The sequence below is a fragment of the Oryctolagus cuniculus genome, chromosome 8 (assembly GCF_964237555.1).
Source record: "Oryctolagus cuniculus chromosome 8, mOryCun1.1, whole genome shotgun sequence".
NCBI lineage: Eukaryota > Metazoa > Chordata > Mammalia > Lagomorpha > Leporidae > Oryctolagus > Oryctolagus cuniculus.
In genome coordinates, this window is record NC_091439.1 from 64272605 (window position 1) to 64296852 (window position 24248).

At 40.3% G+C, this 24248-nt stretch overlaps 1 protein-coding gene across 1 annotated transcript in view; it reads left to right on the forward strand.

Annotated features, from left to right (window-relative positions):
- The window catches only part of PPP3CA (protein phosphatase 3 catalytic subunit alpha), a gene marked incomplete at its 5' end in the record, with an annotated part of 325463 nt that extends 311929 nt beyond the window's left edge, over positions 1-13534 (forward strand). The window contains 2 exon segments of the mRNA NM_001082692.1: positions 6840-6937; positions 13066-13534. Of these exon segments, the coding sequence (NP_001076161.1) occupies positions 6840-6937; positions 13066-13262 (295 nt within the window). The 3' untranslated portion in view covers positions 13263-13534.
- Between the last annotated feature and the right edge of the window lie 10714 nt (positions 13535-24248).

Consider the following 24248-nt stretch of genomic DNA (forward strand, 5'->3'; position numbering starts at 1 on the left):
TAATCTCTTTTGTATTTCATTCTGACTGGGTGGTAAAAGATGAATTTATCAGGTGCATTTCACTAGATTTCAGGGAAATAAGCATCAGCCATAAAGCCATTCATGTGTGTCCATATTATTCTAATACATCACTGAAAAAATGTTACTTAATGTTTTAGTTCCCAAAAAGTAGTGTATTTTTGAAATAGATCACAAATCATACTATTAAGCATGGATTTAGAAAACAGGTATTTTCCTAAAGGCAATTCACTATATTTTACTTAAATTCAATTATCTCTTCCTAGATAATACACAGTAACTATGTTTGTCTTCAGAAGATTAGTTTCAAACTTGGCTTGTTTATGGGTAAGGAGTGTGTAGTCAACTCCCAGTGAAACACCTGTGAGGATAAATGGGAATGTGGCTGCATATTTTATAATTTCATGATCTGATTTTTGCCAGATTTTTTTTTGCCTCAGTTTTTCTCATACAAGAGCAGCATTGACTGTTTTGATTTGTCTTGGTGTTTTTATCCTATACCTGGTAGAATCTCTGAAGAGTAGCTAAATGACTTGATGTGAAAATCAGGGAGCCGTGAGAAGGATGAAAAAGCATTATCATCCCTCCTCAAAGACACCAAGTTGAAGTCAGGCATAACTCTGTGGTGGCCAGCACAACAGAGAGTCATGGTGAAGCTAAAAATAGAGCACCAGTGCTTCCTACAGCTTAGTGAATGAGGCTGCCTCTGCCCTAAAGGTCCACAGCTCTAACTAAACTTTGAAGACACTTTATTCATGCAATGCATAAACAGAGTAAAACTTAAAGCACTGGTTATGTACTAGGAAGAAAAACCAAAGTAAAATATGAGATAGCAGGTGAGAGATATGGCACTTATTTTAATATATGATCAGCCAAGACCATTCAAGCAAGTGTGGGTGACCTTCATGAAGAGACAGGGTAAGAGTTCAGGCGAAGGCAATAGTGAGTATAAAGACTCTCAAGTTTAAAAAAAAGCAACAGTTTTGAGGATCAGCAAGGAGTTCAGCTGGTTGGGTGAATGTCATGTGAGGGTGAAGGACTATATGAAGATGCTAAGCTCAACTGGTACTCCACATAAACATTTATGCATTGTGCCTTATTTTATCAAGAAATGCTCTTATTTTACCTTACTATTGAAACGTCTACCTAAAGAAATAAAAACAATCCAGAATTTCCATGTGGAAGTTCTTTTGTGGGAAAAAAGAACTTTTTAAAACTATTTATTTGTTGAAGAAGCAGTCAGGTTCCCAAATGCCCACAATGGATAAGGCTGGGCCAAGGTAAAAGCTGGAATCTTAGGACTCAATCGAGGTCTCCCATGTGGGTAACAGAAACCCAACAACTCAAGCTATCACTTCTGGCCCCCAGGATCTACATTAGTGGGAAAACGAAGTCAGGACCCAGAAGTAGGCATCAAACCCAGGCACCCTAATATGGGACATGAGCACAGTAACCAGTGCCTTAAGAACTAACCAGCTATAGAATTGTATGTAGGCCTTAAAATTAGGAGGTCCATTCTCTACCAGTTGAGATATAATTATTTTCAGAAGAAAAATGGACTGTATAAACCCAGTGGTAATCAGTGAATTAAGACTGCACACATTGGTAGAAAGTTATTAGGTTCCTATAATAAATGATACTGTAGTAAATATGAGGGATCTTCAGAAGCTTCATGGGAAAAGTTGTTCATTTTTTCATGACCTCTTTAAAGTACCCTGGCGTGCAGAATACACAGGAATCATATCCAGAGAGAAGTTCAGCTTAGTGAGTAATGACTGAGCATTAAATGTGTGCTACGAACTGAGTTAGGCAGTTCAGACACAGAATTGGAATGACAGGTGTATAGACAGTAGACAAATAAAAGACAATGAAATGTACACTAAATATGTGAACAACTGCTCTGTGGTGGCATTAGATAGAAAAGAGCCCTCACTTATTTCTTGAATGGAAAGTTTATGAAGAGGTTGATACTGAGGATATGCCATAGAAGGTAGGCCCAATTCCAGTAGGTAGAGAATTGTGGTGAAGACATTCCTGTAGGTAGAGAAGTCATCAAGAACAGTCACACAGTCTCAAGAGCAATGTCATTGGCATTCTTTTGTGAGATGCTTGCGAAATGCCAGGTACTATGGCCCATGTTCTATACATTTAACAATAACCCACACAGGTAACTTGCAAGACTGGGGTATCCTCACTTTACAGAAAAGATATTAAATGTGAGAAGGGCTAGGCATTATGTCTCAATTCACTCAGTTGGGGAGCAGCACTGAGGAGTCTTAAAAGAAAACTACATAGTCTATATATGAATGCTCAAGTAACAGTAGTCTAGTCATGAATTCTAAGTCTTTGAAAGCGATGAGCAGTTAAGACAAGAGAGTGAGTGAGGAATCGATTAAGAAATGAGATGGGAAATTTATTTATGTCCATTCTGTTAGGGGCTTTCCCATTCATGATAAAGTGTAATTTTCTTGGATCAGCAAGAAATCATTCTCACAGGATGAGAGGCATGTCCTAACCCATGTTGGGGTGTACACTAAAAACAGTGTTAAGGTTGGCTAGCAGAATGACCTAGCACAAACAGGAAGAACGTGTGGAACTGCAGGATAGTGTCAACTTAGGTATTGCCTCTTAACATTAGTGGCAGTGGTTCGTGGAGCCAACCTCTCACGGTAGATGGATGCTGGTACTCCTCCTGCCTGCAGAACATTCCAGTCCAGTTCTCTGAATCTGTGAGCTCCCTCTAAGTGACCTCTTACCTACGCAAGAGATGATAAGGGAGAGGAAATTTTCCAAGCACATTGTACAGTGGAGTCAACCTGTGTGATTGATAGGATGCTGCCGTCTAAGGAAAAGGAGGTATTTCTCCATTTAAAAATCAATTAAGTATTTATTGGAGGACTCCAATGAGTTGAATTTGACAGACTGTACATGTGGGACAGGCAGTTGGAGACTCTACCCTGGAACTTCATGATGGGGGAGGGTTAGAAAGGGAGGCAGAGGAATGAACAACACAGACAAGACCTAAGAAACGTAAGCAGATGGCCTTGAAAAAGGAAAATGTGAAAAGGGCAAAAGAATCCTCTAGAACCATGCTTTCCAAGGGAAAAGTAACACAGGCCAGGTCTGTCATTTGAAAATCTCTAGAAACAGTAAGAGGAGTAGGAAGAAAGAAATTAATTTTAATAATATACTCTAATTGTCATCCACATTTAAAATTTTATCACTTCAACATGTTAATAATACAATGCTTATTAAAGAGATATTTTCCGTATATTAAATACTTGAGATCTGGTGTGCATTTTGTAGTGAGTTGCACATCTCAACTCAGACTACCAATGTTACAAGTGGGCAGAGCCATGGGCAGCTGGGGCTACCATATTGAAAGCACAGTGTGGACTTGGAGGAAAAGATCAGCCAAAGAATGAGAGACGGTATTAGAGGAGAACTAGGAGTTACAAAATCTGAAAGGGAAGGTGTGGCCGTCAGTGGGAAATACTGAAGGAATCTGTTTGAATAAGAACTCAGCAGAGATCACTGGAATTGAGAAACTAAGAAGCCACCAGAAACCTTTGAGGACATGACTTCTGTGGGAGGCTGGGAGCATATTAAACACTCGGAGACAAAGAATATGGTTTGACTAATTAGAGAGAGGGAGTTTTCCAAGCATGTTCTACAAAAGAACCAGCCTGCCTGATTGGTAGGATGCTGTTATCTAAGGAAGAGGAGGTATTTCTCCACTTAAAGATTTATTTATTTAAGTATTTATTGGGAGGACTGCAATGAGTTAAATTGGACCAACTGGGGGAGAGGCAGTTGGAGAGTCTGCCCTGAGGCTTCAGAGAGGGGGAGGTTAAAAATGCAGGCATAGGCCGGCCGCCTTGCGGCACCTGCACACCCTGTTCTAGTCCCGGTCAGGGCGCCAGATTCTGTCCCGGTTGCCCATCTTCCAGGCCAGCTCTCTGCTGTGGCCAGGGAGTGCAGTGGAGGATGGCCCAAGTCTTTGGGCCCTGCACCCCATGGGAGACCAGGAGAAGTACCTGGCTCCTACCATCGGATCAGCACGGTGCGCCGGCCGCAGCACGCTTGCCGCGGCGGCCATTGGAGGGTGAACCAACGGCAAAGGAAGACCTTTCTCTCTGTCTGTCTCTCTCACTGTCCACTCTGCCTGTCAAAAAAAAAAAAAAATGCAGGCCAAAGAAAGAATAAGGCAGACAAGACTGGGGAAAGGTAGGCAGATGTTGAATGAACAGGGAAAGGAAGGAAGAAAAAGTGATCATCTCCACCCGGGCTTTTGCTTCCAGTGTGTAACCTAGTCCTGAAGGAAACCCTGTCATTATAAATGTGATTTTGTAGATGAGGAAACCGAAGCCTGGAAAAGTAAAACAGTGACTCAATCGCATGGCTAAGATTTCAGCCAAGATGAGTCTGACCACAAAGGTGTAATTTTTGAAATAAAGTTACACTGAGACTACAAAAAGCACAGTTTTGAAGATTAAAAAAATACTCCAGGTTTCCAGAAAATTGCTTTACATAGAAAGATAATAATTAGATTGAATATGAATGTGAAAGAAAATGTGTCCATTTCTTTAGAGTTACTCCCAATTTGTCCAAATCTGCATATTAGTATTCAAGATAGGTGTGCTATTCTCTTACCTTTAATGGTTTGGCAGAAGCAGCCTGAACCAGTTGAAGTACCTGTGTGTAAGTTAAATGATTGACCATTTCAAACCTAGTATTTTTATATAAACTCTTGCAGGAAAGGATGCAGAAATCTAAAATATAAATTGACAGTGACATTCTCCATTCAGTTTTTCTTTACTCCTCCTTTCGGTAAATATTTTCCGAATGTGGACCATGTAGCAGGTACTTTGCAGTCTAGGTACTGAAGGTATAGCAGTGATCTAAGCCAACAGAAACCCCTGCTCTCATAAAGCTTGTCCGGCCAGGGTGGGATGTGGTGGGCAGTGGAGATCACAAATGAGGTTTTGGGGGTTGATAATATGTTGGATTAAAAATAAAATAGGCCAGGGGAAATAGGTAGTGTTTAGATAGAGGCTGATGTAGGAGCACTGATGTGAGGGCAGAGAAGGAATAAGCTACATGGGTCCCTGTGGGAAGAGGAAGACAAAGCAAGTGAGGGTTGGGTGTGCTGAGTGCATCTGAGAGACCTAAGTGAACCCTGGGAAGGAATGTACTCAGAGATGGTTCAGAATGGGAAAGTCTGAGTTGGTGGCTAGTTTTTAAGGCCCTTGTGGAACCTGCTAAAGACTTTACTTTTCACCCTACAATGAGAGAAGAAGCCATCAGAGAGTTAGGAGTGGCAGGATCCAGCATTGATATTGCAAGGCTCAATCTGGCTACTCTGCTGAGAACAGCTGTGGGAAAAGGGAACAAGGATGTAGCAGACAGCCCGTTTAGGAGACTGCTGTAGTCCAGAGAGGAGATGCTGTTGGTGAGCAAAAGAAGGCGGTCGTGGAAGATACGTTATATGATTCCATGGTAGGAAATGTGCAGAAGAAACAAAGTAAATCAGAGGTTCTGTAGGACTGAAGGAAATGGGGCATGACTGCTTGTAGTGCAGGCCTTCTTTGGGGATGTTGAAATGATCTAAACTCCCTTGTGGTGATGATTGCACAGCTCTGCAAATATACTAGGAGCCACGGACTGAATGATGCACTGTAGGTAGTGGGAGGTATATACTATGTTAATTATTTCTCAGTAGGCCTGTTTGCCAAAGAGATGAGGTAGTGGGTTTGTGGGAAATGGAAATATCTCGAAGGGTAGAACTCTCAAGATTGCTAATAAGAGAGGATAAAAAGAGATACAGAGTGACCCTTTCATCAGCTTAAGAAATTGAAAATTGGAATTTCTGATTTCTGAGTTGGAAGACAAGTTGTAAAAGCACAGGTTTTGAAGAAGAATTTTGAAATATTGTTTTGGTCACATTAGATTTCTTCATAAAAATTGTGGGTGGTTGAACAAATTAAATTTAACATTATTTATGTATGTATTGCAAACATTTTTCTTGTTACATAGAATTGCAGTATCTGCTATGTAGAAAGATGGAATATTCCTATTTCGTGATTATGCAGTCGCGAGGATTTGCTAGTAAATTGAAATGATTAATAGCATTAGATGATTAATGAAAGGATGAGGTACTTATGATTATAAAACAATTATAATAGTAACAATAATTTTATCTTCACAAATCAGTGGGAGAAGTGGCTGGAAAAGAAAAGCTGGGATATTTTGCAAGTGGCTTTATGGGCACATTGCCGTTATTTTGTGCATTTATAACCCAACATCATAACTCCTTCACAATCCCCCGAATATAATCCCTGGTTCCGTAACCCAGCCATCTTTTGCTTTTGCTTTTTTTGTTGTTTCCCATATGCTCTCCAGTGTCCCTTCCCAGGTCAAGTTAGCTCCACTTATTTTTGCTGAGCCCTAGCTGAAAAGCTGAGAGCTACACTCTGCGTGGCTCTCTCTCTACCTATCAATTGGTGTCCTGGAGGACATGTGCCAGACACTTTGTGTCGTGATGTTTGATTCCAAAATCAAAAAAGTTTTCCATATCGTCCATAATCAGAAGAGACTGTAGCTCCACAGTTGTATAATGTAAACTTTTTCCAAGCCATTGTTTATGTAGCATTACTTCTATAAGAATGTCTACAAATATGGCATATAAGCAAAGAGCAATTCTAAGAGCCACTATCGAGGGAAATATGGGCTCTTCTATGCCTTTTTTCGTTGAGTCATTTCCTTGTCACAAAATTGAAGTTAGCCACCCTCCCCTCACCACCTGCCATTGTGCTTTGCAGAGAAGAGAGTGAGAGTGTGCTGACACTGAAAGGCCTGACGCCCACCGGCATGCTCCCCAGTGGAGTGCTCTCTGGAGGGAAGCAGACCCTGCAAAGCGGTAAGTAGGCCCAGTGCTATGACTGTGTGCCCAGAACCCCCTCAGGCAGCCCTCTCATCATAGCCCTGACTTAGTCATCCCTTGAAGTTCCACCTTGGTCTTCAGTTCTTCTTGGCTGGAAGAAGGGCTGAAACCCACATCCGTGTGATCAGTCATGCTCGACCTAACAGCTCCCTCACTCCCTTCAGTTCGTGTATCCCCCCACATATGCCGGCCTGTCCATCTGACAGCTGCCTCAGGTGGCCTCTGTGCAGGATAGATTTGACTTCTTTGAGCCAATCAGTTGCTAAAAATTTCTAATTACATTTTTAACAAATGTTCAGACAATCCATTTGATTGGTGGATGGAATAAACATACAGAGAGACTAGTTTACACCCATGTGTCCATTTTAGCAGCGAATGAAGAAAAATATGAAAAAGATGATCTTATTAGCCACCAGAATAGAAATTGGAGTCCATGGGTATCATTTCCCTGATTTGTCAGTCCAAAACATGAGAAGAGGCTTGAGTAGAGCTACATTTTAAGTTTGAAAAACAATAATATACAACATTTCCATGAAGATAGAGATTTTGTAGCAGAATGTATGACTTTAAAACCAGTGCTCTTCAACAGAACACTGTGTGGTAATAGAAGTTTCTGTATCTTTACAGAAACTATTGCAGATGACTGTTGAGCATTGGAAATATAGCTAATAACATGGGAAACAAAATTTTTAATTTTATCTAATTTCCATTAATTTAGATAGCCACATCTGTCTAGTGGCTGCTTTGTCAGACAGCACAGTTCTATATACTCATTCATGTTTTTGTTTTCTTATCCATTTTAACTAATATCATCTTCAGAGTATAATTTTAGCAATACTTTATAGAAATTTTGCTATTGTATTTTAACAGAAAAAAATAAAAACAAAAAGTACACTGTAACATTTTCAAAACAGATGTCAGCCTCTAGCTTATTTTCCTGTATCTCTCCCTGAATCTTTCTTGTATTTTCTTTTGTATCCCTTTCCTTCAGTTCAGAAGATTCAGGTATTCTTATGATTCTATTATGTGGACACACTTTGTTTTCATCAAGATGATGGTAGCTTCAAAGACATGATGTTGCTGGATGAACACATGCTAACAGCACAATTGATTTATTTTCAGATGAATTTATTCCAAAGTCAATGACTTGGAGTTTCCACAAAATGTTAGGAATTTTTAAATGAAGGTAGGGAAATAATGTAGTCTTAAAGTAAAGCTTACAGTTAGCAATTATTTTAATGACTTTATAAAAACACAAAAGTTTTCCCACCAAAGTAGACAAACTCACTAAAGCATTAACATAAACGAATCACCCATATGCACAAAATGCACCTCTCTCTTATTGACTGAAATCTGCAGTTTCTGATAAGATATTTTAAGGCGCAGCAAGTGTGTTATCAGAAAGTGTGGGCCTCATTTGCTCCCAAAGGACACCACTATTTGTGGGCAGTACATTTTCTAATTTGGCAGTGCTTTTGTGGTTCCAGATTTGTTGCTTTTAAATTTAAGTTCTTACAGCTCTTCGTTTCATTTCCAGACATTCACTTATGTTTACTTAGACTTTTTTTCCTTTTAAGTCCATTGGTTTATTGTATTCTGTGTTGAAATCTCTCTATCTCTCTCTCTCTCTCTCTCTCACTTACACACACACACACACACACACACAGAGTACATGAGTTGGAATCTCATTTGCCCTGAGAATTTGAAAACTTAGTATATAGTTTAAACCACATATTTAATGAAATTCAAAAATTCCTCACTTTTGTATCAAAGGGGGAGCTACTTATTGCTGCTTAGAAAGGTGGTAACCATTCTCCATTTTTATCAAAGTGATCTTGAATGCACTGTAAGTTATAGTGCACATTTGACAGTTGCTATACTTTAAAAACCTTAAATTAGAAGAAAAATTAAATTTAAGTGAAGTGGTAGCATTTTGATATTAAACATTTTGGAGAAGATTTCTCATTAGTGAAGTAACAACTAGCTTTAATGACAAAGCAAGATTCATGTAGCTGTGTAGGAAAGTGCAGGCCCTGACCTTATTATACAAATAGCTGATAAAGCAGTAGGCTTTTCAAGTTTTGCCTCTGAAATGTGCTGTTTCCATATACCTGTATGAAATTTCACGCGTAAATATATGGGGTTGCGTTCAGTTTTTAGGTTGCCGAGTCTTAAAGCACTGCTAGAATTATTACCACTACTTACAGGCCACCACTTGGTTTGTAATGTTTCAAGAATTATATTTTCAAGAATGATATTCCGGTGAAGAAAAGAAACCTGATTTTCACGTGGGCTGTCTGGCCAAAGAAGTCTCAGTGATGGTCACTCCCTAGCTGTTTCCTTCTCCCCTCCTCCCTGCTCCCTCGGAACAAAGCTCAGTGTTTGTCTCTAAGAGTCCCATGCATTATCAACTCAGACACGCTGATTTTCTTCTTCCTTTAAGTTTCCATGGCCCTGCGTTTCCATCACATTAGGCCACAGTGTTATTCAATGTTAAGTAGTGTGAATTCTACCACTGACATTACGGCATCATTTAAAGTCCAATGATTTGCTCTGACATTTTGAAACTAAATCAGCAAGCACAGCAGAGATGTTGCAGGCCTCTGTGTGAGTCAGGAACATTTTAGATTCACCTAATCCCTTATTAATTCAATCCAAATAAAAGACAACTTCCCTGAGTGAGTGTTTTTCCTTAAGGGTTACTCCTTTTGTCATTTGCTTCGTGAGCAGAAACCGAAGCAGTTCACTCAGATAGGTGTGTCTGGCTCATGATTAGAACTTATTATTTTTGTGGTGTTTTTTTCTTTCTTTTTAGCATTTCTGTCTTGTTGTCTGTGCCAGAATCCAGCACTTACAGGAACATTAATCCTCTTAGCTCCTTTGATCGTCACTTATTTGTTCTTAGAATTAAAAAAAATCCTCTGCTCATTTTTTTCTCATTCATTTTGCACCCCCTTTCTTCTCTTCAGCTACTGTTGAGGCTATTGAGGCTGATGAAGGTAAATTGGCCAGTCCCCTTTCTGTTGTACCTGCAACAGATAAGGGCTCTGCTGGGTGTATTCATTTTTTTTTTTTTTTTTTTTTTTTTGCTGTAGCTTGTACAGAGTGTGTGGGTGTTGGGCTAACAGTTGTGGCTCAGTATTAACCCAAATGTTCTTGCTTTAAAGGGGAAAATGTCCTTCTATGGTTTGTTTGTTTGTTTTTTTTATTTTCCCTTAAAGCTATGTTTGACTCGTTTATAATGAACTTAGTATAATCACAGAAAACCAAAGGATTGTATATCTTGAATGATGTGGGGTGGGGGTTATGGCAGCTGTTCTGACAAATAACACCTAAAACAATAGTCTCTGAGCTGAACCATGTCCCTCCCTCAAATCACTTTCAGGCAGCACTGAAAAGGACAGAATAAAAATAGCTTCCTTAATTCAAGTCTTCAGAAGTTTGTAGAAAAAAAGAAGCAGCAGCTTTGCTTGAATAGTGCTTTGTTGTAGTTCAACATTGATTTATGTCTCTAAAAGATATTCCAACATGAGACAGTGGGGTATGAGATAAACAACTCTGCTAGCCTTATCAACTTTAAACTACTGGTATTTGTAAGACAGCACCAGCAAAATATTTTTAAGACATTTGAAAGTATCTAGTAGTTGGGAAGTGGCCCATAACAAGAAGCGTGAGTACCAAGGAATCGCTCAGTTGATTAAGGTTTACTGAGTGCCTAGTACCAGGCACTGTTGTACTAGGAGCTGCAGGGGAAATTAAGAAGTGCACATCTCAACCTGTGCCCTAGCATGCTCCAGGACAAGAGGTAACCCATTGGAACTCCTTTTTAACTGAGTGCTTTCTCAATCCATGGTTATGAGAGAACTACATATCAAAATAGTTCGTAATAGTATATATACCATATCCTCTGGAAATTTTAAAAAGTACGATTTGAAGTTCCCCTTTAAAACAAAATTCTTCAGTTGTATTTTGTTCTTGCAAGATAATGTTTTGTTTTGCCCAAAATTGTGTGTGTACGGGCCTTTGGTATGGTGTAAAAAGTGCCACTTTTCTTCCAATCCATACATGATTTGGATATGGTAGGGGAAATGACAGCACTGTAAGAGAAAATACAACTGCTTCCTAAATAGCAGTGAGCAAGCTGCTATTTATGTGGGAATTATCTATTCCTCCTGGCAAATTCTAATCTGCAGTGTGCATTCTTGTTGACAGTTTGGCTGTTTTCTGTGGTTTCTGTGACTCTGTGTTGTGTTAAGTATACTACCAATGTAAATTGCTAATACCCATTGTCTGACCAGCAACTACAGCAGAGCACATTCTTCCATACGCGAATGGACAAAAAATGATGAGAAACGAGCCCCAGCCCAGAAATATCCATTATTCTAGCTAGAGTTTTAATGTCTACACCCCCACCCTATTGGCTTTGAATACCTAGAGCCTCCACTTTTACCATTTGAATGAATAAGATCACTTCATAAATTACAGTGATGACAAACCTTGTATATTTATTAATTACGGTGGAATGTTATTCACAGTTTAGAAAAAGAATAGAGTTCCTCTTCTTGCTATTGTTTTGCCCCTTAAAATGACTGAGATGCTTTTCAGGTTGGGTGCTCATTAGACAGCTCTATTATTTTGCAATTTATTATTAAATTAGAGAAGAACTAAAAAGCTTTGCTTTGGGCCTTGGTCTTTCCCCATTTCCCCATCTTTTTCCTTTCACAGTTGACTAATCACCATTATGCTAACCTTTAAAATGCGGAGGGAAAACAAACCATCTCTCACCATTTAATGAGTTTTGAAACAACTATTGTGTCTTGTAAGAATCTCACCCATACTAGTAAAAGGCACTGCACATTCGTGTAGGAGTGGCTGGCAAAATTTCAGCTCCAAACTCCTCCACCCCTCAACTCCCAAGATAAGGTGGGGAGAAAAAAGTCACCACGAAATTGTCTTAATCGGCCCTGGAGATGCAGCCCAGTTCAGCATTGGTGATTGGCCCTTGATTATCTCTGCCTTGCACTTCACAGGGAGTAAAGCAAACTGATGTCATCGGTTCCAAAGTTGTGTGTTTTATTGTCAGCTCACTGGTTGGTGCACCCAGCTGAAGAAATCATTAAATATTTTGTACAAATGCCTTACCTATCTCTGTAGCACACCAAGGGTTAAAAGAAAGAAAAGAAAATACTGCTCCCACCTGGAGAATTTCATGTTTTAAAATGGAATGGGACCAAAACCAGTCTAATTCATTTTTGCTTAAAAAAATATGAAAGGCATTTTTGTCTTGTTGTTTAACCATCACATTGCTCTTCTAAGAATGAGTTTTTCTTTGATTTAGGCGATAATGGATACCACATGAACATCAGTTTGACCTGTTCACTGCTGAAGGGCAAACAATGCTTCTCCCCCTGGTGATCTGATCCTGATTTTTCTGAGTTTCTCTCCCACTCCACATGCCTCCCACCTTGAGCGGGGAAGCAGGAGTTTATGGCTTCGTTCTTCCCATGTCACCAATGACTTACTTGCTGAGGGAGGTCTTTCTGGGATTCTGAGATGGCTTGGAATTGCCCAACTCCATTCCTTCCCTAGCTCCTTTTAGCTTCTCTAAGCCCTGTAAAAGATTTTGAGATACAACAGATGTAGTGATTCTACTGAATATGGCCTAGCTAGCCCAGTGGAAGAGCAAAAAATGAGGACATGCAGTGGTCTGACCAGGTCGGGGCATATGACGCAGCAGTCATGCTACCAACGTGACCAGTCCCTGCTGCTTCCAGAGCCCTGTCCCTGGAAGCCACTTCTCTCTCTGTGCATCCACTTTGGATTTCTTTGACTTAAACTTTCACGAAGATGAGAGAAATGCTTACGTCTTGATAACTTCAAGAGGACATTTTGGTTGGCAAGAGACATTGGCTGTTTTCAACCCTTCTGGTTATCTCCGAGTATGGTAAGGAGTCTGTTGTGTTGTGTTCAGGTCCCGTCACTGTTCTTCACTAAAGGATTCCTTCTCACTGCGGAATCTCTAACATCACCTGATGCAACAGCCGTGCCCTTTGTCTTCCTCTGGCTAACCCTATTTTTTTCTTTTTTAATGATTTTCTGTTTAGCCATCAAAGGATTTTCACCACAACATAAGATCACTAGCTTCGAAGAGGCCAAGGGCTTAGACCGAATTAACGAGAGGATGCCGCCTCGCAGGGATGCCATGCCCTCCGACGCCAACCTTAACTCCATCAACAAGGCTCTCGCCTCAGAGACTAACGGCACGGACAGCAATGGCAGTAACAACAGCAATATCCAGTGACCACTTCCTGTTCACTTTTCTTTTCTCTTCTTTTCTTTTTTTTTTTTTTTCTTTTGAGCTGCAGGGCGTGATGGGATTGCTGCGTGTCTGCAGTTGGATGTTCTTGCCTCTGATGATAGCTTATTTGCTCTGGGGGCCAGGAATTGGATTCAGTTTACACTATCATTAAAAAAAAAAAAAGAGGGAGAGAGATAATAAACTATATTTTGGTGAGGGTGGAGATTAAACACCTCTTTTGGGTATGCCTTTTAAAAATGCTTATAGGGAAAAAATTTAAAAAAAAAAGCTAATGCTAGTATATACTGCAATGTTAGGGGAATGAACATGTTTTCCTACTGCATTGGGGACTTCTAGATAGGTTAATGAAAGGCCTTTTATTCTGTTACTGGACATGAGAACTTTGTCTAATTTCTTACTCTATTGTACGTTTACAGTCGCAGCACTAAAAATGGATGACATCAAACATTTTTAACAAAATGATGTACAAACTAAATAAGGACTATTTATTGATAATGTTTTGCTACTCTTGTCAGACAATGGCTATAAACTGAATTAGGCAGTCTTAACATAAAACAGAAAAAGAAAAAAAAAAGAATGTTGCAAATTTGTTAAAATGCCAAAAAGGACAGTTTAATTTTGTACAGATTATGCTTACCTCAGGTTTCTTTAGTGTGCTTGAATGCCCTTCTTTCCATATAACACTTATCTATTAATTTGGCAATGGATATCTTTTTCTTTAAGTTTAAAAAAAAACTGGAATAATTACATCTATCTTTTTTTTGCTGTTTATACTTAGGGGTTTTGTTGATAAATCAAGTCTTGGTTGTGGCTTGCTGAATTAAATATTTATGAGTGGTGCATTTTTAAGTATAGTGAACAAGACACCATATTAAGTACAGTGATAAAGCATCTATATTCTGTAAAAAAAAAAAATCTGCCTATGCATGTTTTTTAAGAAAAAAAATGGCTGTATCGGCCTGTATGGGACTGTAATGCGCTTAGTGGTCTGACATATACTGGAAATGTATGTATACTGGCGTACTTTATATTCTCTAAAATGCTTAATGCCTTTGAAATTTTGTAATCAAAAAAGCTTTGAAAAAAATCTAAAGGGGAGAGTATTCTTAAAAGTTTTTAACATAAGCTTGTCAGTGCACATATAGACAGTTAGCATGTTTAGCAAACCTTGTGAAATTTAAATAAGTTTGTAGTTACATGTGAAACTCTAAATGCATGGTAACTGTTAATGTCATACGGTTTAGTTATTTTGTTCTGTTCTGTCATGTGCCACAAAATATGTACTTTTTTCACTCTTTTCCCTTTGTATATCAGTTACGGGTTACAACTGGTTCATTCTGAAAACAACCACAACAAAAGTCCATTCATATTTTTTAACAATTGTATAAGTGCCCAAGTAATTCACTACAGCCTAAAGCCTTGCCTTTGTAATTTGACTTCTGAAATGTTGGCAATCAAAGCATGCACTTGTAACAATGACAAAGAAAAAGCATTTTATATTACTACTCAATAAAATGTGCATGAACTTACAGAACTCTCCTCCTTTCACTGAGTCCGCTGAGGCGATTTACGGGCACGACCACCAGGGCGTCTTCCCGGTGCTGGCCCACCACCACACACCACAGATTTATTGGACAGGCTTCTTTCGAAGGGCCTTGTGACCTGAGGTGTGGTGCCTACTTCTGCTGTAAGAATCCTGGTGGATTTGTGTCTCGAATCAGACAAGAGAAGTCTATTTAAAGAGCAAATGGCATCTCTGGCTCCCTTAAATGGGAGAACCAGTTAAGAAACCAGAGCATTCCTTTTCACTGAAAAAAAAAAAATCCATTTGTTATCAGGTTGTTTCAGTTGTATTGGATGCCCTATCTGCTAGAGCGAAAGGAACGAGGCTGCTAAGTGCATTTCCTCACGGAAGAGAGTTGCATTTGTACTGATAGGAAACTTGTAGACCTGCGCTTCAGCTAATAGCTAATCACCTGAGGATTTGAGATACACCAAATTTCAGTATGTTTCTGACATTGTTCATTTTTAGTGCTCTTTGTTTTATGTAATAAAATATGCCTGTTATATTACATAATAAGAGTATGGCAATTAGTGACATAGTGTACCAAAACAAAGATATTCTAGATATATTCTCTGACAAAGACTCTCCCACATTTATTTAATGACTCCAAGCTTTTTTTCCTCCCTGTGGAATTTTTTCGGTCCTAAAAACAAATAATATCCACAGAAAATATTGAGATGCAACTTACTAGAGTGATGTGAAAGAAATAATAATCCTGGTACCGAGGTGTTTATTTTCTTTCTTATAACTTCAGAGAAAATATCCTGACAAAAATCATTTTTTGGATTCTTTTCTTTAACAAATTGTGCTGAGGCAACTATGGCATAGAAATAAACATTTGACATTAAAATCAGCAGTTGATGTGAGTATTGCTTGGTCTTTCTGGTCAGTGCTTAGAAAAATAATATCATATATTTTTACATAATTTGGTCTATCAAAGAAATCTATAACTGATGTTATTTCTCCAAAAGAAATAATATTTCCAGGTCATCATCTGTACTCCCAGGTCTGTATCATTCACTTTTGGAGAAACTATGGAATTCTGGAGTTGCTTGTGCCAGTTAACCTATGGCTATACGTACACATGTGTGCACATACACAGATATACATTACACATGTGCACATACAGATAGACATACATGCACACAGAAACATGAACACATGTGTGCACACAGAGATACACAAGTGTGCATGCACACGTACAGATAACATGCACATACATAGAGACAACCTCCTCTCCCCAGCCCTGCTTTGCCCCCCTCCAGGGTGCCTTGCCTTTCATGGGGTTCAAACTCAGTACCAAATTTGCCATCTAATCCTTCAAGGAGTAAGAGCTGCATGAGATTGACCCCGGCTCAGCAATTTCAAACTTCCTTGTATAAAGTGTCCACTACCTCTATTCTCCTTAAAGATTTTTTGTAGAAACAAAGTGGAATCCGTTCTGAGACAGAACGTGTGTGGTGAGGAGAATGAAGGGGGATGGCGGAGGAACAGCTCTGCCCATCTGCCGTGGTGTGGCAGAGGTGGACATCCAAACTGGGAGTGGCCCAGATCATGGTGCTGTGGTCATGCCAAAGCCCTCAGCACGTTCCTGTCCTGAAACAGTCCCTCCCTCCCACCCAGCCACATGCTAGTGAAGCACATTTTAGTGCACGTCCAAGCTTATGCCCAGACACCAGGGCTCCCCACCTGAAGCTGGCAGCAGAGGAAGAGGGACAGCAGAAAGGGCCTTGCTGTTTGGGGACTGCACTGTGTCTCTCACTCGATCTTTCTTGTACTCTAGGTCAGACCAAACAGGGACCTTTCGGTTTGCCTGACCTAAATCCCCGCGTGTCTCTCAGACAGACAGCCTTTGGGCTGGACAAATCTGAGAACTCCAAAGTGAAAGGTACCCTCTTACTCCTGGCTGTGTGGCCATCCACTTTCTCTGTCCCACGCACAACAGGCCTCTGCTGTGTTCCTCTCACTGTGCTTGATTCTTACTTTTGTACACACACAGACACACACATACACACAGACTGCAATCCTGACAGCCTATCAGTTTTCATTATGGTGTTGGATGTCAACTGTCCATCAAACAAGAAGTGAGTGTGTGGTTTAACATTGAGCTGCTCTTTAATCTGACTCACAGAGATTCTTTTTGTATAGACTTTAAGGTATATCTGCATATATTTTAAGGTAAAGTTCATCAGAAAAGCCTCAGACTAGGCTCTTTCATGACTTAATTTTTTTAAAAGATTTATTTTAGTTATTTGAAAGAGTTACAGAGAGAGGTGGAGACAAGAGAAAGAGGTCTTCCATCCGCTGGTTCACTCCCCAGATGGCTGCAATGGCCGGAGCTGCGCCGATCCAAAACCAGGAGCCAGGAGCTTCTTCTGGGTCTCCCACGTGGGTACAGGGGCCCAAGGACTTGGGCCATTTTCTACTGCTATCCCAGACCATAGCAGAGAGCTGGATCGGAAGAGGAGCAGCCAGGACTAGAACCGGTGCCCATACAGGATGCCAGCGCTTCAGGCCGGGGCTTTAACCCATTGTACCACAGCGCCGGCCCCATGACTAAAATTTTTAATGCATTCATTAAAGTGAGAGATAAAAAGTAGTGGGAAAAGGTCATACCTATGCCTGGTTCACATTTTCAGGAGAAAACTCAGACAAATCGGAGTGCATGTGAGGGAACAGAGATTCAGCAGGGGGGAGCCTGTTTTTTCTTAAAACTAAGGTTAATGGTGAACAAGATATATGGTCACTAAATAGTGAGTTGGTTCTTGCAAAAAGAATTCTTTAAGTCGGAAAGATGTCTACTTGTCATGAAGTAGAGGTTGCAGGCATTTAGCCTGGCAAGTGAGACATCTGCAGCCAGTGTGGGAGTGCATGGGTTCTATCTGGGCTATCGCTCCTGACTCCAGCTTCTTGCTAAAGTAGACCCTGCGATGCAGCAGGTGAGGCACAAGTGTTTGGGGGAGTTGCCATCCACTTAGATACCTGAATTGAGTTTTCAGCTCCTAGCCTCAGCCTCTTTTTCTTTCTCACTCTCTCAAATTAAAAACTTTTTTTTTTTAATAAACAAAAGAAATGCCTGATTTTAAAAAGAGAGAGAGAGAGAGAGATGATGCTACCTAGACGGAGCTATAATAGATGGAGAGATAGGGCTCTCTTCCAACACAGAAAGTGAACCAGGATAATAGAGTTGGGCATGTTTGCAGAGAGGCGAAGGCTCTGAGTGGAGCCGAGGTGAGTGCCTGGGGAGAACAGGAAGGAGCATGGTGCTCAGAGCCGGGCTCTACCCACAGTCAGTGGGGCATCGTGTGAAGCTCTCTACATGGTGCATGTGCCCAGCAGACAAAAGCATACAATAACTCAAGACATGATTTACTCTCATACTGTGCAATAGCAGTTGAAAGTAAGTCCCTTTTTATACCACACGTGCTGACTTCTGTGTCATGTACTCTATACCAGTTCCAGTACAGAGTTAGACTCAGGTTGGAATTTTTATAGCTTTGCTGCTTGCCAAATGTCTGTTTGACCTTGAGGAACTTTCTAAGCTGCTTAAAATTTCATTTTATTAAGGATTAAAAGGGACAATGAGGATTAAAAGGAACAATGCAAATGAAGTATTTGGCATTATGCCTGGCCCGAAATAAGCACTCAATAAACGTGAGTTGTTCTTGGGGTATTCCACAGTGTGCTGAGTCACATGACTGCTTAAAATAAATACTTCTCCTGTAGATGAATATCGTGTAATTGTGCAGTGGAGGGTAGGACCATGTGTGTCATCAGGAAAACCTACTAGAAGAAATGGCATTTCATTGGTGCCTTCCCAGGAAGAGGGGTCAGCAGTGGGGAAGAGTGTCATTTGCAATTACCCAACAAGGACATCTAGGACTATGCAGTCCCAGAATTCCTTTGGTGGATCAGCAGTATCATCACGGACCCAGGCTCTTTCTAGTCTTCCAGTGAAGTGATTCTTCCATTAGCTTCTGTCCTTGTGGTTACAAAAGACTGCCGCAACTCCCAGCATCAGTTCTTTAAACAACACTGTCTGATTCCTGGGAAGCCCCACCAAAATAAGCTATAAAGAAAGCAAAGCTGAACTTACTGCTTGCTGCTTAGTAGTATTGTCATCACTACTTTGTAGAGTCATAGTTAATCTAGCTGAAGGGAGCCTAAGGCGTATTTATGGTGGAGTTTTTGTTAAGGTGGACCTTTCCACACAGAAGCTTCTTTAGGAGGTTTTCTTCATTATTTGTTCATTTGAAAGAGTTACAGAGAGCAGAGAGAAAGAGTGAGAGAGATCTTCATGTGCTGGTTCACTCTCCAGATGACCACAATGGCCATCTCTTGGCCAAGTGAAAGCCAGGAGCCAAGAATTTCTTCTGGGTTTCCCATGTGGGTAGCAGGGGTCCAAACACTTGAGCCATCTTCAGCTTCTTTTTCCAGGCCAGTATCTGGGAGCTTTATTGGAAGTGAAACAGCTGGGACACGAACCAACACCCATATGGGATGCTGGTGTTGCAGGTGGTAGCTTGGCCTGCTACACCACAACACCGGCCCCTCCGTGTAGATGTTTAATAATGATGGCAGAAAGTGTGTGAATTTGTAATTTAAAATTAGCAGAAACAGCAAGGGAAGAGTTACTAGGTGCATTTTGAGGACATAACAGTGAAAATCTAGGCAAATAGTTTTCCCTATCAAGTTCTTAAAGATATATGTGACAGTTGAAAGGAAAAGTTATTAGATATTGATTTAAGGAATCAAAGAAGACCTTAAAAAATGGAGAGACATATTGACTTCGTGGCTTGGAAGACTCAACATAGTTTTCAGTTCTTCTGAAATGAATCTAGATTTAATCCAATCCCAGTGAAAACACTATTTGCTTGTTGATTTAGAAAAACTAATTTTAAATTCTATAGTGAATGAATAAGTAGCTATAATTGCCAAAAACATTTTGACAAGGTAAATACAAGTTCGGGGACTCATACAAAACAATGTAAAGATTTCTTTTAATCTGTGGTGATCAAAAGAACATGGAATTGATGAAATAGTAAAATCATATATTTGCAGAATAGAATAGAGTCCAGAAACAGAGCTGCACAAATGATCAATTAAAAATTTGCAAGTGTTTTTCAATGGAGAAAAATACGCTGGAACAACTGCAGATCCAGTTGAAGAAATAAATTAATTTGGTACCTCACACCTTATATAAAAAATAACTCAAAATGATTAGACACAAATTTTAAACACAAAGTATTAAAATTTTAGAAAAAGCATAGGACAATATCCTTGTGCCCTTGGATTAGGCAAAGAGTTTACATATATGACAACAAAAGCAAAAGTCATAAAATGATAAGTTGGACTTCATCAAAATTACATTTTTTTCTCTACAAAGAACATTGTAAAAGAATGAAAGAATAACCAATAGTTTAGGAGAAATGTATTGAAATCTATACAAATATATCCAAATGCAACAACAAACCAGTTTTAAAATGAGCAGAAGATTTGAACAAACACACACACAAAAGATTTACAGATGTCAAGCACGTGAGAATTTGGTCAACCTCATTAGTCCCTGGAGGAAGTAAATACAAACTGAGGGGGCCAGCGCCATGGTGCAGTAGGTTAATCCTCTGCCTGCGGTGCTGCCATTTCATCTGGGCGCCTGGTTCTAGTCCCGGCTACTCCTCTTCCCATCCAGCTCTCTGCTATGGCCTGGGAAAGCAGTAGCACATGACCCAAGTCCTTGGGCCCCTGCACCCATGTGGGAGACCTGGAAGAAGCTCCTGGCTCCTGGCTTCGGATTGCCGCAGCTCCGGCCATTGCAGCCATTTGGGGAGGGAACCAGCAGATGGAAGACCTCTCTCTGTGTCTCTCCCTCTCACTGTCTGTAACTCTACCTCTCAAATAAATAAATAAAAATATTTTAAAAAAATACAAACTGAAGCATCAGTGAGATAGGAATACACACCTATTTGAACAGAAAGAAAAAACTCACATACACAGAACAAAGCTAAACACACCAAGTGCTTCTATGGCTGTCAGGCAGCTGGAACTCTAAAACGTTCCTAGTGGAAATCCAGAAATGACACAGACCCTCTAGAGGAAAACAGCTTCTTATCCAGTTAAACTGTTCCAGCTAAACTTACCACGTGACCCAGGCATCACACTCTTAGGTATTTACCTTGGAGAAATAAACAATTACATTTCCCCAAAATCCTACGTAAGAATGTTTTTAGCTGCATGCCTGAACAATTACAAAATCCTGTAAATAACCTAAGTGATTTTTAAAAGGCAAAGAGGAGTCTGCTAGGTCAGAAGCAAAGGCTTTAGGCCTCCCAGGCCAGCATCCAGTAGGAACTTCCTGTGCCAATCGGTCCCTCTAGTCCCCAAGCCATGAACACAATGCAGTGAGGGACCTAGACAAATGCCGTGCACATGGTGGATTTTTGTCACAGCTGAGGAACTCAACCTTACAAGACTCGCAGCCTCAGAAAGGGGGCTGCAAGCAAGCCTACTCAAACTTTGCCTCGTCAGGAAATGAATCTGCTCCAGCCTCGGGGAGACACCGCATCCCTATTAGCAGACATCCTTGTAATTCCATAGCAAAGAGCCTCGAAAGGGTAGTACGGAACGCAAGTGTCACCAGGTGTGCGGAAACACAGTGGATAATCGCCACACAACAGAGGCCAGTCTCACGCATACTGTTTGACTTCATTTATATAAGGGTATGTCACGAAGTTTGTGAAAAGCGAAATTAAAAGATAAGCTTATCTTGACACACACAAAACAATGAATTCCATGCAAAGTGGTTTTTTTTTCAAAGGTGCATTTTTCATTAATTTTTGTTTGGTGAGATGGAACTATTGTTTGGCCTGGTTTCGGTGATGGTTACATACATCTCTAGTGTGTTAAAACTCGGAAGCAGACATCAGAACTGAGCTAATTTAACTGTTTAGTATTAAGAAAAGCAAATACTGATAAGCAATGTTATAAAATGTAGGCAGTGGATCTGAAAGGGTTACACGTCAGCGTCCTGGCCGTTCCTTCTATTTCTAGTCCTCTGATAGTTTCTGCAATGCTGCTTCCATTTAAGGGATCAGTGGTCAGAGGCGGCACGGTATGAGCCGTTTACACAAGCCTGGGAAGTTCATGGACACAAGTCCACAGGAAAAACACACAATAAAATCTTTGAGAATTAGAAGACAAACATTCGGCTTTTAATGTTTGCTTCTGACATTTGCTCAATGTAAGAGGAGTGAGTCTTCGGGGGAAATGGTTCTCCAATTGTGCCAGCTTTCAATTACTTACCAGCGACCAATTACATGATCTATTTCTTTAAAAGATAACATTTGACCTGACCTCCTCGGCTGAATCAGAGGACTAGACTTCTGCCAACACGGCATTTTTCATTCGAGAAATGGAATGGAATGCTATATTACACCTGAGCTCTGTCCCGCAACTGGGCCATCTGTACTAAAGGGCCTCCTTCCTCCCTCCCTCCCTCCTTCTCTCTCCCTGTCTCACTCTCTCTCTCTCTCTTTTGATTTATTTTCCAATATTCGTTTTCTCATGCAAGGAACATTGCTGCTTTAAAGTGTCTCAACCTGTGTCCTAAGGCATGGCTGATGCTTTGGGGAACCAGCTTACAAGGTGTTTAATTAATTTCATAACAAATGTTTTTGACCTCCTATTACCAATACATTTGCAAAGCATGGATATTATGTATAAATTAAGCCACTTAGGTCACTAAATATAGTAACTAAAAAAAAAGATGGAATTCTGCACAAAATAGCTTTTCATCTGTGGCTTACTTTGCAACCACATTGATTAAAGCAATTTTCTCAAGCTTTTTAATATTGAAAAAAGGAATAGAGGAAAATTATTATCCTACTATACTTAGGATTTCACCTGAAAACACTGAGTTAATTGTCCTTGCCTCCAGACCCTTCTCAAATCTTCAAGAATTTTTGTTTTCTTCCAGGGTCTTTGTCCAGGTCAGTTTCCTTGGAGGGCTTCCAATCTCTCCTTCCATAGCACTGCCGCCACCCGCCCTTGTGGTCATACATTTTCCAGACTCACACTTGGTCTGACTTACCTTTTTGCAGCCATAAACTGCCTAGCATAATACTGTTTACTTTTGCCATCCTACCTGTTCATATATTCCTTTTTTTAAAGATTGATTTTATTTATTTGAAAGACAGAGTTACAGAGGGAGCTAGAGACAGAGAGAGAGGTCTTCCATCCACTGGTTCACTTCCCAGATGGCCGCAACAGCTGGAGCTGCGCCAATCCAAAACCAGGAGCTTCTTCTGGGTCTTCCATGCAAGTGCAGGGGTCCAAGGACTTGGGCCATCTTCTACTGCTTTCCCAGTCCATAGCAGAGAGCTGGATCGGAAGAGGAACAGCTGGGACTAGAACCGGCACCTATACGGGATGCTGGCACTTCAGGCCAGGGCTTTAACCCCTGCGCCACAGCGCCGGCCCCCATATCTTCATTTTTGTTATTAAAGATGGCAGAATATTTTCAGCCATAGAAATTTGGGTTACAATGAAAAACACAAATAATTTAAAAGGCAAAAATGCTCTGAAAACGAACTATGACCAGGTTCCGTTTTAATTATGAGAAAACTTTGGTAGCGTACTTTTCTGGAGGCAGAACAATAACAAAACAGGACTCCACGTTGAAGACACTGCCTTCTACTCCCACTGCTCAGAGAGAGAGCCTGGAGCAAAGGCAATGTGGCCGTGAAGCACAACATTTGAAAGCTGAACTTGAAAGGACGTTGAATTCCTAGCAAAAATCCTAACAAACATATCCAGTCAGAAGGCATAACTGCTTTTCTAGGATAAATGTTGTTTAATCTGAATCTTTGAGAAACATACCTCTGCAATTTCCCAACATAATTAGTTTGGATCATTTGCCTTGACTGCCTCTTGTATATTTACCAATAGCTTACTTGGCAATTGCAGCCCATCAAATTCAGCCTTCTGGCCATCTCTACGAGAGGATTCTCTCATCACCCTTCACTCTTACCTGAATTCTACAGCACAGGACTTCTTGTTGCCTAAAATGCCTTCTCCAAATGATAGAGTGTGTTTAAAATGGGATGCTGTGATTCATGCCTTTCCTGGTCAACATTGGAACAAATTCCTTACAGAGATACTTCTTTCCCAGTAGAGATAAACGTTCCTCCTTTTATTTAGCGACCGAGGGATCTCAAGTTCAACCACTGTGTTTCCAAACAACATTTTCCTTTAGTTCAATGATGTCATACAAAACTGAAGGGTTGTCAGAACTCAATTTGCCTGTTAACATTCCAGTTTTCTAAACAATACCTAGCGATTCCTTGAACAAAGTGCCCAAGGTGAGCAAAGTGCTCATTGTTGAATGAATGAGTGAATCACAAGTA